The following is a 13186-nucleotide window of genomic DNA, read 5'->3' on the forward strand; positions in this document are numbered from 1 at the left end:
GAAAGTGGGGAAAAATTGGATTTTTGGCTTACCTGTAAAATCCAGCTCTTGGAGTACATCACAGGAGCTTTAGAAATCCTTATGATTATTCACCACCTACAGGTGATTGAACACTGGCAAAAAAAGGAAGCTCCCTCCTAGGCAACACACACTTCAGTTTTGTAGCAAGCCATAAATCACAAAACATCGTGGAAGAACCTCTGCCCCATGATGTACTCACAGAAATAGATTTTACAGGTAAGCCAAAAAGCCCATTTTCTTTATCGTACATCACAGGACACAGAGCAGCTTTATTAATTCTTATGGACAGGCATATCCCAAAGCACTGAAAATGAAGAGAGAGCAACAAGCCAACAGGCCCCCAAAACCAAACCAGAAAAACAAGAAAGAACCCCACATAGCAGCCTGCAAAACACTGCGACTAAAGGTAGCAGCCACCTGAAAAACTTTGTAAAAGTGTGAACTGAAGACCAGGTAGCAACTTTACAAACTTGACAGAATGAACCATTACTAGAAAAGGAGGATCCTTTCTTTTCAAACCATAAATTTTAGAATTAAGCTGAAAAATCCAACAAGAAATAGCAGAATTGCCGTGCTCAATGCCAATTGTAAATCAACCCCCATTTTCGAAGAATGCCAAGATATGACCCACAACATACTGGCAAAGATGAAAATTCCTAGCCTCACTGCAAGTAATATAAGATTCCTAGGTGCTGTGGTATATCTACTGCAAAGTATGCTTCCTGTCTTTTAGAAGAGTAGGAATAAAAGATTCCAAGAATCCCCTGTCTCTCAGGACTATGCTTTCAATGCCCATGCGACCAGCGACCGTAAAGAAGGATGGAAGATTGAACCTTGCAATAGGAGGTTCAGGACAATCTAGAAGGACTCAAGGACTATCCGCTGACATGCTGATGATGTCACAACACCATGTTTTCCTGGCCCAAGACCGGGCAATCAAATTCACTGGTATTCCCTCCACCTGAATCCTGTGGTGTAGATGCAGAAGACATTGTAGGGGAGGGAAGGCATAAATCAGGAAGCAGTGGTCCCAAAGAGTCACTAAGGCATCCACTGCAAATTCCAAAAATCCCTGGTCCTGGAGACAACCCTGCTAAGTTTCCCATAGAGCTTGGATGCCAGAAGATCCATATCTGGCATGCTCCACTGTTAACAGATCTCCTCAAATACCTCTGGGTGGAGAACCCACTACTGTAGTGCCAACTGCTGACCGCTAAGGAAGTTCGCCTACCAACTTTCCACTCCTGGAACGTAAACTGCCCAAGACATTATGAGATCCACTTCCCCCTGGGCCACCCGACGTCTTGTGCCTCCCGTCTTGTGCCTCCTTGATGATTTATGTATGCTACAGCTGTGGCGTTATCTGACTGAACTCTTAGAGGGAGACCTTGCATATGAGTCGACCAATTCAAGAGAAGCAAGCAAATTGCTCACAATTCCAGAATATTGAGGGGTAAAAAACTCTCCTGCTGAGACCTGCACCAAAAGGTGATCCAGAACCCCTCTCAAACCTGCTAAACTTGTGTCCTTTATCAATACCTTTCATGAGGGAGGGAAAAAGGACTTTCCCATCTCCAACAGCTGTGAAGACAACTAGCAATACAGAGAACCTAGAGTGCTGGGATGTAAGAACATTGGGGAGTTCCATAGACTGCAGCCTCCTTTCTCAAGCCCTCAAAACACTCTGTTGAAGAGGCCTAGAATGAAATTGAGCAAAGGGAACAATTTCTCGCAAAACCCTCATGCAAAAAGGATTTATTAGTATCCTGAAAACAGCCACCCAATCCTTAAAGCAATGCATTTCTTCAGAGGGATAATCACCCTTGCCTGAGCAGTATCCAACAGCATACCCAGATATTCCAACTGCTGAGCTGGGAGCACCACTGATTTCTGGAAATTGGGAACTCAGCCAAACCACTCCACAGTGCATACTGTGAGATGAACACTGCACTCCAGAAGAAGATCAGAATGATCCCTCAGAAGCAAATCATTCAAGTACCCTAGAACAGGCACCCCCTGGGTCCGCTGAAGGCCCAGAATCAAAGCTAGGAACATTCTAGGGGCCATGGACAGCCTAAACGTCAGAGCTGCAAATTGGAAATGACTGTCTTCCGCCACAGACTGTAGAACCCTCTGATGACGAGAAAAGATTGGGATATGTAAGTAGGCATCTTATGTCCACTGATGACAGGAAATCCCCTGGCTGGAGAGAGGCCCTTATGGAATGCACCAATTCCATCCAGAAATTCAGCACCCAAAGATGCCTGTTGATATGTTTGACATACAGAATAGGACCAACGTCGCCGTTCAATTTTGGAACCATAAAGACAGTTGAATAGAAACTGCAGAACTTTTCATCCTCTGGAACAGGAACAATCACTCCCAAAGAAATAAAATGATTTAAAACTTGCAAAAGCGACACTCTTTTTTGATTAAAAGAAACATTTGAAAGCATAGAAACTGCCCTACTAAAACTCACTAATGATCTATTAATTGCTAAAACCAATGGCCACTACTCCGTACTCTTACTACTTGACCTCTCTGCAGTTTTTGATACGGTTGACCATCCCCTCCTCCTCAAAAAACTCCACTCTCTTGGCCTCAGAGACTCTGCTGTCTCCTGGTTCTCCTCCTACCTATCGCAGTGCTCCTTCAGTGTTACCTATAGCGCTGCCTCCTCCTCTTCACTCCTTCTTTCTGTAGGGGTCCCTCAAGGTTCTGTCCTTGGACCCCTTCTCTTCTCCACCTACACCTCCTCCCTTGGTCACTTGATAAACTCCCATGGCTTTAAATACCATCTCTATGCTGATGACACACAAATCTATCTTTCTACCCCTCACCTCACCCCTTCAGTCTCCACTCGTATTACTAACCTACTAAGTGACATATCGGCATGGATGTCAATCCACTTCCTCAAACTCATTCTTTCCAAAACTGAGCTCTTAGTATTCCCTCCAGCCCATGCCCCCTCCCCTGAGTTCTCCATCAAGATCAGTAACACAATTATCATTCCATCCCCTCATGCCAGGGTACTAGGTGTAATCCTAGACTCCCATCTGTCCTTTCACCCCAAAATCCAATCACTGTCCAAATCTTGTAGACTCCACCTCCGCAACATCTCCAAATACGCCCGTTCCTAACCTCGGAAACCACTAAGCAACTTATTCACTCCCTTGTATCTCGCCTTGACTATTGTAACTCCCTCCTCATTGGCCTACCGAATTGCAGGCTATCCCCTCTTCAGTCTATCATGAATGCTGCTGCCAGACTCATCCACCTTACTAACCGTTCTGTATCTGCCACCCCTCTCTGCCAATCCCACCACTGGCTTCCCGTTGCCCAATGGATAAAATTCAAAACACTAACAATAACGTATAAAGCCATTTATAACTCTGCCCCAAATTACATCACCGATCTTGTCTCTAAATATCACCCAAAGACCTCCTACTCTCTAGCTCCCTTGTCTCCTTCTCCCATGCTCATCTCCAGGACTTCTCCAGAGCTTCCCCCATCCTCTGAAACTCTCTACCCCAATTTATCAGACTATCGCCTACTCTGCTTTTAGACGATCTCTGAAAACCTATCTCTTCAGGGAAACCTATCCTGCCCTCAGTTAATACTGGAATCTTCTACTCTTCCAACCAGTCCATCACCCACAGATACTACCTTTTGTACCACTAGCCCCTCCCTCCTAGATTGTAAGCTCCAAGGAGCAGGGCCCTCCTATCCCTCTTGTATTGAACTGTATTGTTGCTGTATTGTCTCCCGTTATATTGTAAAGCGCTGAGCAAACTGTTGGCGCTATATAAATCCTGTATAATAATAATAAATAAAGATTGTAGGAAGAAATCTCTAAAATAACAGCTTGTAGTTGTGAGCCACTGTGCCAGTCATTCGCCCACATCAGTATCTCCGCTAGAGGAATCCAACCCTCTGGACAGATGTAATGCTCCAACCTTGATGCTCTTTAAAAACCGGACCTTCATCCACTGGGCATGCGAGTTTCTTGCGGAGATAAAAGATCACCGCATCTATCAAGGGCATACTCTACTTAGTGATTTCCTCCTCCATAGGGTATTGATGAGTGAATTTTGTTTAGTGGAGCAAACATCTTGGGGGTGTGCACAGTCTGCTTACAAAATGTCCTTAAGGTAAGGATGTACAGGGAATGACTGAGGATCTTGTGGTGGCTGCCATGATCGCAGGGGTGGAACTTTCTGAGAAGAGGACTTGGGAGGTGGCAACTGAGAAGAGGACTTGGGAGGTGGCAACTTCACATCAGTGCAAACCTCTCTTCAAAGGCCTTCTGAGTCTGAGTTAAATATTGACCCTGGAGTTCCTGAAATGAAGAGCCCTTGGAAGAGGAGGCTTCTGCCTCCTTACCTTCAGGTATAAAGTTGTCTTCTTCTGTGTCGTCCTACAAAAGCTCCTCCTCTGTTAATAAGGGGAAGAGAGAGGGAATAATAAGTTTTCAACCTTGATGGCTCAAGCCAGAGCCCCAAGGAACACATTAACCACCCAGGGGAAACTGTAGTAGCATGGCTACATCCAGGTCCTCCCTACCCAGTGTAGATATTCGGGACTCGTTCCCCATGTCCCCTCCTCTCTGCCATCTGTGAGACTTGAGGCCTATTTACACCATAAAAATGGGACCTACGCTAAGATCCCAGTCAGCCAAGAGGGCACTGTGCAAATGCCAACAGGAGAAGGATGTAACTGCCAGTGCCCCCACCACTCTCTGAAAGTGTGCTCATATGACCTCGGAGGAGATGTTGGTGTGCTCAGACCAAATATGATATGATGTGGGCAATATGGCCACCATCATGAGACTCCGTCCCCTCATGATATCATTGTCCTGTGATGCAGTCAGTATCAGGGATTGCAGAGAGAGGAGAGCATAGCTCCACCCCCGTAGTTGGTGTCAGAAGGCTCCAGGACCGCCCCTCAGCCCCAAAACTGCAATCTGTGAGACGGTCTGCAGCACAGAGGGCAATAGGAGCACATAGAACAGAGCGAGCCAACAGCCTTCACAGAAAAACATACCAAAGACTCACAGCATAGTCTGATGCATCTGGCCCCAACCGCAAAGAGCAACACACACCCTGACACCAGGTCACTCTCCTTAGCAAAACCAGCCAAGTGAGGGGGGGAAGGGGGGGGGGCAACGAGCCTTCCAGGGGTACCAGCAGGGCTGTCAGGGGTGATTACTAGACTGGCTACTGGACCCCGTTGAGGGGGGTGGGTTCCAACCTTCACCCAGCTACGCAGGTTTGTCTACAGGTTCTTCAAAGACTCAATCCCCTATCTGGGGTTCACTGCCCTTGACCAGTATAGCACCCTACCAAAGAAAAACACCAAACAATATATCATTGCGCAGCGTTCTGTAAAGGCAAGGTCCAGTGCCAATTGGTAACATTACAGGCTGCCCCTGCGTTGATTCCACTTTTTCTAATGGAGGGTCCAGTTACCATTCTTCTGATCAACCCTTTATACAGCTGCCCTCAGAACAAATGTTCCCACCATTGAAAGATTCCCAGATAGGGTAACAGATAGCAACAGAAACCTGACAAGCTTTAAACACTTTCACGCTCTCTTTCCCCCCCCCCCAAAAAAAAAAATAACAACATGTTTTGATTTTTTCTGTTTCCCGCTAAATGGTTATAACTTGTCATAAATTCTGTTAATACCAATGCATGCAGACGTCTCAGAGAATTTCATTCCATGTTATCCTTGAATGCAGTTAAAAAATAATCATCTTTACAGAGATAAGTTTTTGGACTGCAGACAAAAATATAAAAGAAACAATTTTATCCAGTTATGTATTAATTAAATAATAATTAGGTGCTGTAAAATCTTTGTTCCTGCAATCAAGCAGTTATGCGAAATGAGGTCAGAAGAACAAGTCGGGTCTCCAAATAATGCTTCTCAACAGTTTGCATTGCCTCACTCTAAGAGACAGCAACTTTCAGTTGGGAGGGTTTCAGCAAGGCAATTCAAAAATCAGTTGGCAGGACTGGATATAGCCAGGTGCTGACTGACAAGCTACAGGCATGTAAATCAGTAGTGACAATGCTGATAGCCATGCCCCCCTACCCAACATTTTCTCATCCCACTGTAGTGCAAGTAGGCAGGGCATTAGGGTGAAAATGCTGCTCCGCATGCAGTGCAAGAAGCATCACCACCCTATCACAGGCAGCGGCTTGAGGTGCACATCCATGGCAGAATCAACAGGTATTTGTGAGAGCGCAGGAGAAAAAGGGAAACCTGTAAGTGAAGATATTCTCACAACTAAATACTGCAGCACATTTATTTTTTATAGGTAGCCAAAGTCCTACTTTAAGACCCCATGTCAACAACTTGCAGGAAAAGCTAACTGTAAGTCACAACGAGAATCGTTTAGGGTGACTGATAAATAATAAAAAATGGAAAACTGAACAAAAAAGCATGCTTAATTCAGAGTAATAAGTACTACTTTGTACTGCTTTGTAAAATAACATAAAATGAGTTTGGAAGGATCAAATAAAAGAAAAAATAATTTCAGATTAACAATGTAACAAAACACTAGTATATAGTAAGAGAAGTACCTTAAAGATGGCAGCATCTTCATCATGTCGAAAGTCCTGTTTCCCTGCATGTTTCCATGGGATTCGGAAACAAGTTTTCTGTTCATCATCCCACATTAGTCCAGGATACTTTCCACTTTCAATCTGCTCCACTAGCCATGGTTTAAGCTTCCGTGCAGAACGACCCCGACCAGTGGCCATCTGAAAGTCACCCAGCAAAATGGTTTACTCACAGCCTACACAGCCACACAATATCATATAGAGCTGTTATGAGAATAATCTTGTACTTTTTCATGTGGTTGACTTGGTAAATGAAACCAACCCATCAATAAAAAAAAAAAAAGTAACACACTTCTAAGCACCATGATATAACTGTCTAACTGCAAATACAAATGGTATACAGCAAAAGAAATGTTTGTTGGTTGGTTCTCAAACTATATAAAATTATTCCAAAGAGAATCTCCCCCTCTTTAAACAAATACCCAACTGAGATATATAAACAAAACACACCCCTTAAAAGTGATAATTAATAATCAAACCAACAATAATCATAAATGAGTCCAGTGTCTTAATAGTTCAAAAAGCACTCAAAACAGATATATAAGTGATGAACTTGAAATTTTCTTATAGTGTTAATTGCATCCGGTGACTTTTGTGAAAACCAACAGTAAGAAAACAAACGCTTTAAGGTATCAACTGTAGAAATCATCCAACAAATCTTTCTCCTCCACTTGTTTGCAGAGTAACACTGTGCTATCATCCTTCCATGATCATTCATAAGCCTTGATCCCATATTGCCAGGCAGGCAGTTCCCATATGAAGTGTACAGCGATTTCCCCCATCAAACTAATCTAGGGGTTAGAAAGGCACTTCTGTTGTAGTCTACAAGGGATATAGTATTCAAAAGACACAAGCGAGCGCTAGGTTTTTTAGCTGCTTGCATGAAAGTGAAACCTCTTACCCTCTAAACAAATATATATACAGATATGCAGCGCTGAAAATAAGTTTAAAGTGACTGGTGCGAGCGCCTTATAGCGCTATAAGTGAATAAATATGACGTGAATCGTCCAATGATGACGTAGCAGCAAAGTGAGAACAAATAAATAAATAAATATAAAGTGACTTGAGTGATTTGTTGAAATATTGACATATAAATAAAGTCCAGCAATTAGGTGATCCGTGTCGGTGAAATCCGTGACAGGAACTGATCATGTGATTGTACTCACCAGAAGAGCAAATTAGAAGCACATTTGTGTATGTATTATCCCATTTTGGTCATCTGGGTGTGGATAAGGTTGGTTAAAATCATCTGGCACATGGTCGGCATGCAAGGCAACTTCAGACCTCTGTCACAGTATCCAGGGACATCTCCTCAGAGCTCGTAGACCATCGGATAGAATTCAGCAAAAAACAGGAATCTCTCCAGCTTAGGGACTTGTTAGTAACAAGCTAGAGAATAAAGTTCTAATAGTGAAGTATTTGTATTGGAAATCGGAATAACAATATATAATACAAGGTAATATCTTGTCTTCTCCAACCGTTGTGATCCCCACAACCTCGCTAACACCCCCTTCCCTCTTTCTGACCACAACCTGATCACCTTCTCTATCTCCTCGTCCTCCAATGCCTACCCCTCCAAATGTCACACTACTACCAGCAGTAACCTCCGCAACCTTAACCCTGCCCCCCTCCACTCTGCAGCTGATCAACTCCACGACAGCATCCTCCCCCTGTCCTGCCCCGACTTGGCTATGACCGCCTACAACAACGCGCTCTCAACTGCCCTTGTCTCACTAGCGCCTTTAACCACACGCAACATCAGACCCCGACCGCTCCAGCCCTGACAGACTGATCACACCAAAACTATGGCGCAAAACAAAATCCCAACAAGCCTTCACCCGCTACAAATCTGCCTTCCACACCTACACCTCCTCCCTCCACGCAGCCAAACAAGCCTACTTCCTGACCCTCATCAAGGCCCTCTCCTCCAATCCTCGCCGACTCTTCTCCACCTTCAACTCTCTACTCTCTCCACCCCCACCTCCACCCAGCACCTCACTCACTGCCCTTGAGATTGCTAATCACTTCAAAAACAAGATAGACACAATTCGCAAGGACATCGCCGCAACTCACACGCCCTCTCAACCCGTCCCCTCTCACACAGCTACTCCCTCATCCCCCCTCCCCCTCGACATAACCTGCAGGGACTTCGTCGCTGCTCAAACTCCCTCCAACCCCCTTCCCCCTCACTCAGCTACCCCCTCATCACCCCTCTCCCACTGCCCTAACCTCCTCTTCCACCCCACCCTACATTCCTCACACTGAAGCTCCCCCAACACTACGCACCTTTGACATTACTACCATCGAGGAAGTCTCCAAGATCCTCTCTGATGCCCGCCTCACCACCTGCCCGCTCGACCCTATCCCCTCACAACTCCTACGACCTCCCTCCCCCTCCATCCTACGCTCCCTCACCCACATCTTCAATCTCTCCCTCTCCTCCGGCACTTTCCCCTCCCCTCTGAAACATGCACACATCACCCCCATACTTAAAAACGCCCTCCCTGGACCCCAATTATCCGAACAACCTCAGACCCATCTCCCTGCTGCCATTTACATCTAAACTCCTCAAGCGCTTAGTCTACACCCGCCTATGCTCTCACCTCAACGACAACAACCTCCTCGATCCCCTACAGTCCGGCTTCCGTCCCCTACACTCCACCGAAACTGCCTTACTCAAACTCTCCAACGACCTGCTAACCGCCAAAGCTAATGGCCACTATTCAGTATTCCTACTCCTTGACCTCTCTGCGGCCTTCAACACAGTCGACCACCCCCTCCTCCTCAAAAAACTACACTCCCTCGGCCTCAGAGATTCTGCTGTCTCCTGGCTCTCATCCTACCTGTCACAACGCTCCTTCAGCGTTACCTATAATGCTACCGCCTCCCTCTCACTCCCCCTCTCTGTTGGGGTCCCTCAAGGCTCTGTCCTCGGGCCCCTTCTCTTTTCCATCTACACCTGCTCCCTTGGCCAACTCATACACTCTCATGGCTTCAACTACCACCTCTATGCCGACGACACACAAATCTATCTCTCAACCCCCCACCTCACCCCCTCGGTCTCCGCCCGAATCACACACCTGCTGAGCGACATATCAGACTGGATGTTGCTCCACTTCCTTAAACTGAACCTCTCCAAAACCGAGTTTCTTGTCTTCCCCCCAGCCCGGACACCACCCCCCATTGACTTCTCTATCACATCGAACAACGCCACCATCAAACCCGCCCCGCAGGCCAGAGTACTTGGCGTCATTCTGGACTCCAACCTATCCTTCCAGCCCCAAGTCCAATCTTTAACAAACTCGTGCAGACTCCACCTCCGCAACATCGCCAAAATCCGCACGTTCCTAACCCCAGAAACCACTAAACAGCTCATCCACTCCATCATATCACGACTCGACTACTGCAACTCCCTCCTCACTGGCCTGCCTCACCGCTGGCTATCCCCGCTTCAGTCGATCCTGAATACGGCTGCCAGACTCATTCACCTTTCCAACCGCTCCGTTTCCGCCACCCCCCTCTGCCAATCCCTCCACTGGCTTCCGATTGCGCAACGGATCAAATTCAAAATCCTAACGCTGATGTACAAAGCTGTCCACCATACTGCCCCAAACTACATCACTGACCTAATATCCAAGTACCGCCCAGCACGCACACTCCGCTCCTCACAAGACCTCCTTCTCTCTAGTTCCCTGGTCTCCTCCTCCCATGCCCGCCTCCAGGACTTCTCCAGAGTGTCACCCATCCTCTGGAACTCCTTGCCCCAACCCATCAGATTATCACCTACTCTCCTCTCCTTTAGGCGCACCCTGAAAACCCATCTCTTCAGGGAAGCCTACCCCACCCCCTGCTAACTTGCCGACCTCCTCCACTCTTCCTACCACTCCATCCCCCACAGCTATCTCCTCCTGTGCCACCATCCCCTCCCTCCTAGATTGTAAGCTCGAAAGAGCAGGGCCCTCAATCCCCTCATGTTTTGCATTGTATTGGTATTGTTCTGTCACATGTTCTGTCCCCCTTTGTAATGTACAGCGCTGAGCGAACTATTGGCGCTTTATAAATACTGTATAATAATAATAATGCAGAGCAAGAGTTACACTCACATCTGGGATATAGAGTTAAAATGGCCGCCGGCCTTCCATGCGGCCTCAGCGGTGTGCCGTCACAACAGCAAAGCTCCCCTCTGACGCGTTTCGCACTCGTGCTTATTCCAATTTCCAATAAAAATACTACACTATCAGCACTTTATTCTCTGGCTCATTACTAACGAGCCCCTAAGGTGGAGAGATTCCTATTTTTTGCTGAATTCTATCCGCTGGTCTATGAGTTCTGAGGAGATGTCCCTGGTTACTGTGAGAGAGGTCTGAAGTTACCTTGCTCTTTCAATCGGGACCTTTCCCGATCATGTGACCAGCCGTGACGTGAGGTCACGGCGGCCACATGACCTACCTCCGGACGCAGAAACTCCTCTTCACGCCGGGATGATCCGGCATGAAGGGGTTAAACTTATGTTCAGCGCTGCATATCTGTATATATACACACAAGGGATATAGGCTTCCATGGACAAAAGAAAAGATTCAAACATTTAGGTGGAAGGAAGCTTATGCTGCCTGCAACAAGACAATATAGTGTGAGATTGTTTTCTAAGCCTAGGTTCATGCTAGGGCTGCTGCATAATCATGCACTTTTCTGTGTGTTTTTATGCACGTTTTTGATGCATTTTCACACTTAATCTTTTTTTTTTTGTAGGAGGAGACCCTGCCAAAAGCACCAAAAACCACATGGGCATTGGTTTTCCATGTGATTTTCTGGTACCAAAAAGCTTTTACAGCATATAATGTGTAAGCAATAGCAAAGATATAGTTCAAAATATTATATTACTAAAGTGGCTGACCCACGCAGGGGTACATGAATAATAAAGAAATACAATATCAAAAAGTGTGCTATGCTAAAGTTCAATAGGGGTCACATATAAATCAAGGTTGTAGAACATGGCGTGGGTCGTGCAACCTAACCCCTATTAAATGTAGCTGTGTGCATATGCTGATGGGTGGTGGGGTGACAAGAGCCCCATAGGAGTTCCGTCACACAGCTCGGGTGAGGAGGAGGCCTGCACAGTTTCTAGATGACATAGAGGGTGAATATTGGAAAGAGAACAAAGAAAAAGAGAAAGAGGGGAGAAGAAGGTAAAGAAAAGGGAGAAAAAAAAGGAGGGGGAGGGAAAGGGAGGTATAGGTGGGTCAAGGAGAGTTCGCCACAAAGGATACGTAGCCAGAAAGCGTGCACTTCTAGTACCTGGGAGAGGCAATAATAGATTGTCCAATTAAAAATGGAGGAGCCTGGTAGTGAAGTGGGTGACCAGCCGATAGTCAAGCCATGGCTGCCAAATGCTTACAAAAATGGCTTGCAATTCCATTTTTTTTAATTTTTCATGCAATAGTTCAAAGACCCCTTCTAGTGTACAGAAAAATAGTAAATAAAAGGCTGAAAAAGAGAATGGATTCAAATATTTAATAATATCATTAGTTGTATACCTTTGTGGCTGGACAGTGTTTCCGGTGGTATGGTACAGATACTTGGTGCCTGAGACCTAAAAGACCAAGACAATAGTTGGGTTACGTTTTAACAGTGGTATTGGTCTGTGTGTTTAAAGGTATAATATAGTAAAAGTTATCATATTCTGATTTAAATCGAAATAAAGGGCCGTGACCATAATTTTTTACATTTTATTTTAATGTTTAACTTTATACATTATTTATCAAACTATTACTACGTGGGCGGTTTTGGGGTAATTATTTTACATAAAATCCTATGTAAATGTAGAGAAAATGATAAATATAGGCATGTGAAAGAAAAAGGATCCAAATATTTAGTACTATTATTATATTAACTACACATTGTGCACAATTATTAGGCAAGTATTTTTGAGGATTATTGTCAGGAAACTAGTGCAGCTAATGCTACCTCTTCTGCAGCTCATGTGAATTCCTGTGCAGCTGATGCTAATTCCCATGCAGCTAATGCTCGTTCATGTGTACCAGCACACAGATAAGCCCAGGCTAATATGCAGCGTGCAAGTCTTCCCACCAAGCTGCCTATTTAGCTTACTGGCGGTCTAACTAATCAATATTTTTGAATGTCAAAGTGGTACATTGTTTTTCATGGAAATTTGTTGTTTTATATTGTAGGCCTGTAATTCTTAGGAATAACTCACTTAAATCTGTCCAAACAAGAGTCTAGTAAACTTCCCGGGTATGATAAAGTTTGAAACACAAAATCATACATTATAATAATTATAAAAATAATAATAAATTCAATAATGTAATCAAACCAAAGACACTGACATTTGAAATAGAGCACCAAGTTCGCACATCACTGAGCAAAGTCGCAAAATCATTTTCAGTGTCTGATGACGAATTTCCCCACAAATCATTATCACTCAATTCTGCAAGTGGTTCTAATTTACTATCACTGTTCTCTAGCTGGTCTAAAACCGCTTTTGACCTAAAGGGACGCTTTTTGGACGCCATGGACATTTCTCA

General features: G+C 45.1%; 1 protein-coding gene across 4 annotated transcripts in view; it reads right to left on the bottom strand.

Moving 5' to 3' along the window:
- IRF9 (interferon regulatory factor 9) overlaps positions 1-13186 on the bottom strand; it is a 45672-nt gene that overhangs the window by 18243 nt on the left and 14243 nt on the right. For 3 of the 4 annotated variants that reach the window (XR_016312683.1, XM_089677181.1, XM_089677180.1), the window contains exons 2-3: positions 12179-12234; positions 6606-6785 (exon numbers count right to left, since the gene is read on the bottom strand). Coding sequence is in view for 3 of the 4 variants with exons in the window: in XM_089677181.1 (XP_089533307.1) it covers positions 6606-6785 (180 nt within the window). In the remaining variant the exon portion in view is untranslated. The remainder of the gene's footprint in view (positions 1-6605; positions 6786-12178; positions 12235-13186) is intronic. The other variant, XM_089677178.1, reaches the window with a different exon arrangement.

This window comes from Staurois parvus, unplaced genomic scaffold (genome assembly GCF_062004578.1).
Source record: "Staurois parvus isolate SC_StPar_1 unplaced genomic scaffold, SC_StPar_1.0 ptg000178l, whole genome shotgun sequence".
NCBI classification, from domain to species: domain Eukaryota; kingdom Metazoa; phylum Chordata; class Amphibia; order Anura; family Ranidae; genus Staurois; species Staurois parvus.